Source organism: Urocitellus parryii, chromosome 7 (assembly GCF_045843805.1).
Source record: "Urocitellus parryii isolate mUroPar1 chromosome 7, mUroPar1.hap1, whole genome shotgun sequence".
NCBI lineage: Eukaryota > Metazoa > Chordata > Mammalia > Rodentia > Sciuridae > Urocitellus > Urocitellus parryii.
The window spans coordinates 105,268,858-105,273,510 of NC_135537.1; the positions used below are offsets into that span (position 1 = coordinate 105,268,858).

A 4,653-nucleotide genomic window follows, 5' to 3' on the forward strand; every position below is an offset into this window, starting at 1 on the left:
AACAAATAAAAGAAACCCCAAATCCAATCTACTACTGGGCTGCCTGATGAGCCACTCTCCCTTGAAAACATTTTGGAGTTGATTTTATCTGCTTTGTCAGCTCTCCCAAGCTGAAATTCTGTTAAAACATTGTTCTCGAAGATATCCCCCTTGCTCTGATGACATGGAGGTGAAGAAACTGGTTACGATATTCCTGAGCGCCAGACTGAGTAGTCAAGGTCAGTTTTGTTCAACAAACATCCTGGCAGATGAGAGTGAGGTGTGACCATGGTTGTGGCATGTGACATGCACTTTGGAAACAATTTTCTACTTTAAAAACAAACAAAAAAAAAAAGGTGTGACAGTCTCTGTACTGTTTCGTATCAGGAGAACAATCATCTATTACAGGAGCTTCCGGCTGGCTTTCCTCTTCTCCTACTGCCTCCTCTTCCACCTGTTCATCAAGGGGAATTTCAGTAGACTCCGAGTCTTGAGTACACAGAGTCTTGGAGTCACTGCAGCTAGTGTCTTCTTCGACTTGACTTCCACTGTCCTATTCGGTGTCTGACTCACCATCTTCCTCTAAAGTTAGTTCAAACTGGAATTTCTCCATTTGACCCTGCCGGCCCTCTTCTTGGTCATCAGGTGCAGGAGAGGGGCTCTGAGGGATTGTGCTCTGGTACCATTCACGATTGTCCTCCAAAGTGTCCAAAATATCCTGGGAATCAGGATGTACAAGGTCTGCCCATGTCTCCCAGAGAGGATGAACAATATAGTCTATGAAGCCCATCTAGTTAAAAAAAAAGAAATCCAATATGAGCAGTCCAATTGGACTAAGAGACCATTAAAAAGATTAAGTAGATCATGGCCCACAAATATAACAGCAATCAGAATAGTACTAACCTTAGTTTGGTAAAATAGTCATTATTTGAGATAAGAGACCATATAAAAGTGTTGTTTCTAGCTGGTGAAAGTTTCTAGCCTCTAGAATGATTAGTAGTTCAAGAATATGTTCACAATGCAAAAACATTTTCAGTTATTTACATGGCAGGATATGGGGTCTGGAACTTATTTTAGAATAAAATGTGAATCTAGATAACTGAAATAAACAAATACACTATGTACATGAACATGGTTATAATGAATGAACAGAATGCCACACCAGTAGAAGCATGGCTATGTAAATCTAAGTTCTACAATTGCAGGTTTTCTATATCATAAGTGGTAAGGTGAAACTGATTCTGTCAAAAACAAATAATTTTAAAAGCCCAAGAAAACACTATGAGTAAACAAATGCTAGCTGCATCTTTCTTCTCTTGGAAGGCTTTCTGTGTCATGCATTACCTGTGATTTTTCCACAGATGCATTGTGCTTGTCACACATGGGACTTATCTCCATGCCACGCTCCCTCTCTCGGTCTCCTTGGTGGAAGAACTCCTCCATTATCTGGTCTGTCCACTGGCGGTACAGTTGGAGAGGCTTTGTGGGGTTGCTCAGGTCTGCACAGTGCACCATGTTCTGAAGGACCTATAGTAGACAGAGGAATTCTCTACTCAGCACTTGCTCCAATTTTTTTTCAAACTAGAAATTCAAGTCGGATGACTGTGACACTTAAAAATACACATAGTGTAAGATTTATTTCAAACAGCTTAACAAAGATGTGTCTGTGTGTGGTTCACACTTGTATAAATAGTTCCAAATTATGCCACTTCTACTGCATCTAAGTGTCATAGGAGAAGCTGTTTATGAGTGTGGTTAATGAAATTCAGGCCTCCTTATGTGGATGGTTTTTGGGAGGTTTTAGATGTTTTTGTTTTTTAAATATATGGGCAACTAAAAAGAACAGTAAGTTTCTACCTGGTTAATTCTCAGGATGAGAGTGTGGGTAAAAATCCTGCCTATAGTTACTGAAAGTATAAGATGGGAGAAATGAATTTTATCAAAGCAGAATACACAGACACATGTGCATGTGTACACAAACACACACAAACACACAACACAAAATCAAATAATGATTTACCTGAATCCTGTCAGAATAGTTATCAAGAAGAAGAACCCCAGAACTTGTCACTTTCTTAGTTTCAACCATAGTTTTCAAATAAGCCAGCAGATTCATGTGTTTTGACATGTCTTTTGCAAGTACCTTAGAAGATAAAGAATATTTTATTAAGTCCAAAGGGAAAAGTCAGAATTTGCATATGAAAACTTTTTTTTCCAGAATGTGAAAAGGAAGGAAAACTACTATGACTTCTAATGGCAGTATATGGAAATGAATCCTTCTAGGGGCACAATCTTTTCCCTTTGCTAACGACTCTTGGAAACCTAGCTAGTTATGTACACTATGCAGAAACATCAGGCACTGACCACCACTTTCCTGGTGAAAACATGATGGTATCTCTGAGGATAAGATATCATCATACATTTTAAAGTTTTTTCATTCCCTGGATTAGAAAGTGGTTATTGGACTACAATGAGTGATTTAAGGTTGCTCACAGACCACTTCAGAAATAGTATTCTGGTTAATTTTCTGCTTATCCAAGAAAAATAATTCCTTTCTCTATATGTACAAAGCAAGTAATTTTTTAGAAACAAGATATTTTTCTATGTCTCATAATCACTCTGAATAATACACATAGAGAAAATAGTAAAATCTTGTATATCTCTAATTGGATTGAAAAAGGCAGGGGATATTCAAGTGATAGCCCAAGCCCTCTATTTTTGCTTATTCATCTTTTTATGTCTGCAATGTGGAGCTCAGAAAATAAAAGCTGAATAATGAGGTTCAACTATTATTATTCTTAAATCCAAACTGTTAAAAGTAGACAACCTATTACAGAATAGCACTGCCAGCAACAGATGCAGCTTCTAGAACATAAAGGGCCATAGAAGTTTGGAAATCCCTATCTATACTCCCTCTGGTTCTACTTCCCTGGACCCTGATCCTCTGCGACCTGCTCGCCCTGTTTCTGCTACCCTGGGCCCTGCTCCCCCTGAGTATTTCTCTCCCTGGCCCTGCACCCCTGTGCCCAGCAACCCCTCTGTCCTGCTTACATTGGCTCTGCTCCCCATGGGCCCCGCTCTTCTTGGCCCTAATCGCCTGGCCCTGGTCGCCCTGTCACTGCTCTCCTGGGCCCTGCTTCCCCTGGCCCTGCTCCCCTGGGCCATTCTCCTCCAGGGCACTGCTTCCCTGTGCCCTACTCCCCAAAGAACATTCTTGGGCCCTGCTCCCCTGGTCTTGCTCCTCATGGGCCCTGCTCATGGGGCCCTGTTCCCCCTGGCCCAGGTCCCTGGGCCTTAATCCCCTGTGCCAGGTTCCCCACCGCCACCCCCCCATGGCCCTACACCTCTGGGCCATGTCCCCTCTTATCCTGCTCCCCCCTTGGCCCTGCGCCTATGGAAGCTGCTCCCCTCAGTGCTCCACTCCCGCTTGGTGCTGCTACCCCTTGATCCTGTTCCCCTTGGCTCTGCTTCCCTGGGCCATGATTCCTCTGGTCTTTCTTTCCTGGGCCCTGCTCCCCCTGGCCCTGCTCCCTGTGGGCCCTGCTCTTCCTGGCCCTAATCCTCTGGCTATTCTCCCCTGGGCCTTGCTCCCCTGGGCCCTTGTCTACTGATCCCTGCTTCCCCTGGGCCTGTTCTGCTGGGCCCTGCTCCCCATCAGTTCTGCTTTTCTGCGCCCTGATCCCCCTAGGCCCTTATCCCCCTTGGCCCTCTTCCCGCTGGTCTTGCTCCCCATGGGCACTGCTCCAGTGGGCCCTTCTCCCCATGTTTCCTGATTCTCCTTTTCCTGATACCCCTGTCCCTGCTCCCCCTTTCCCTGAATCTATGGGCCTGCTCCTTGGGACCTGGTCCCCCTGGTACTGCTCTCAATGGGCCCTTGTCCCCTGGTCTGCGCCCCCTGGCCCTTTCCTCCATGACTCTGCTCCCCCTGGCTCTGATTCCCTGGACACTGCTCCTCTGGGACCTGCTCCCCCTTGCCCTACTCCCCTGGGCCATGCATCCACTTGTGCTTCTTTCCCTGGACCTTCTCCCCATAGGCCATGCTCTTCCTGGCCCTAATCTCCTGGACCTGCTCCCCTGGCCCTGCTCATTTGGGCCGTGCTCCTCCTGGGCCCTGCTCTCCTGTTCTCTACTACCCCATGGCCCCTTCTCTGACTGTGCCCTGCTCCCCTGGTCTTGGTCCCCATGGGCCCTGTTCCCCGGGCCCTTCTCCCCCTGTTATCTGCTCCCCCTGGCCCTGCGCCCTCTTACCCTGATTCCTCTGAGCCTGCTCCCCATGGTACATCTCTTCCTGGGGCATTAATCCCCTGGCACTGCTCCCCCTGGCACTCTTCTCCCTGGCTCTGATCCCCTGGCTCTGCTCCCCCGGGCCCTGCTCTTTGGGGACCTGCTCCCCTGGTTCATGCTCCCCTGGGCCCTGTTTCCCATATGTCCTCCTCCACCTGGCCATGCTCCCCTGGCTCTGCACCACATGTGTCCTGCTCCCCTGGCCCTGCTCCCTTGGGCCCTGTAGCACAAGTGTCCTGCTCCCCTAGGCTCTGTTCCACCCTGAGATCCAATTTCCCTGGGCCCTGCTCCCCCTTGACCTTACTCTTCCTAGTACTGCTTCCCTGTGCCCTGCACCCTGTGGACCTGCTACCCCTGGCCCTGCTCCCCTGGGACTTTCTTCCCTAGGCC

The 4,653-nt window shown here is 47.6% G+C and overlaps 1 protein-coding gene across 1 annotated transcript; it reads right to left on the minus strand.

The window, feature by feature from the left end:
* Window positions 1–338: 338 nt before the first annotated feature.
* Window positions 339–2,122, minus strand: LOC144255683 (3',5'-cyclic-AMP phosphodiesterase 4D-like). The gene is made up of 3 exons (XM_077800418.1): window positions 2,000–2,122; window positions 1,324–1,506; window positions 339–769 (listed from the first exon to the last, which is right to left on the minus strand). The coding sequence occupies exons 1-3, from the start codon at window positions 2,105–2,107 to the stop codon at window positions 533–535; spliced, it is 528 nt and encodes a 175-aa protein (XP_077656544.1). The 5' UTR covers window positions 2,108–2,122; the 3' UTR covers window positions 339–532.
* Between the last annotated feature and the right edge of the window lie 2,531 nt (window positions 2,123–4,653).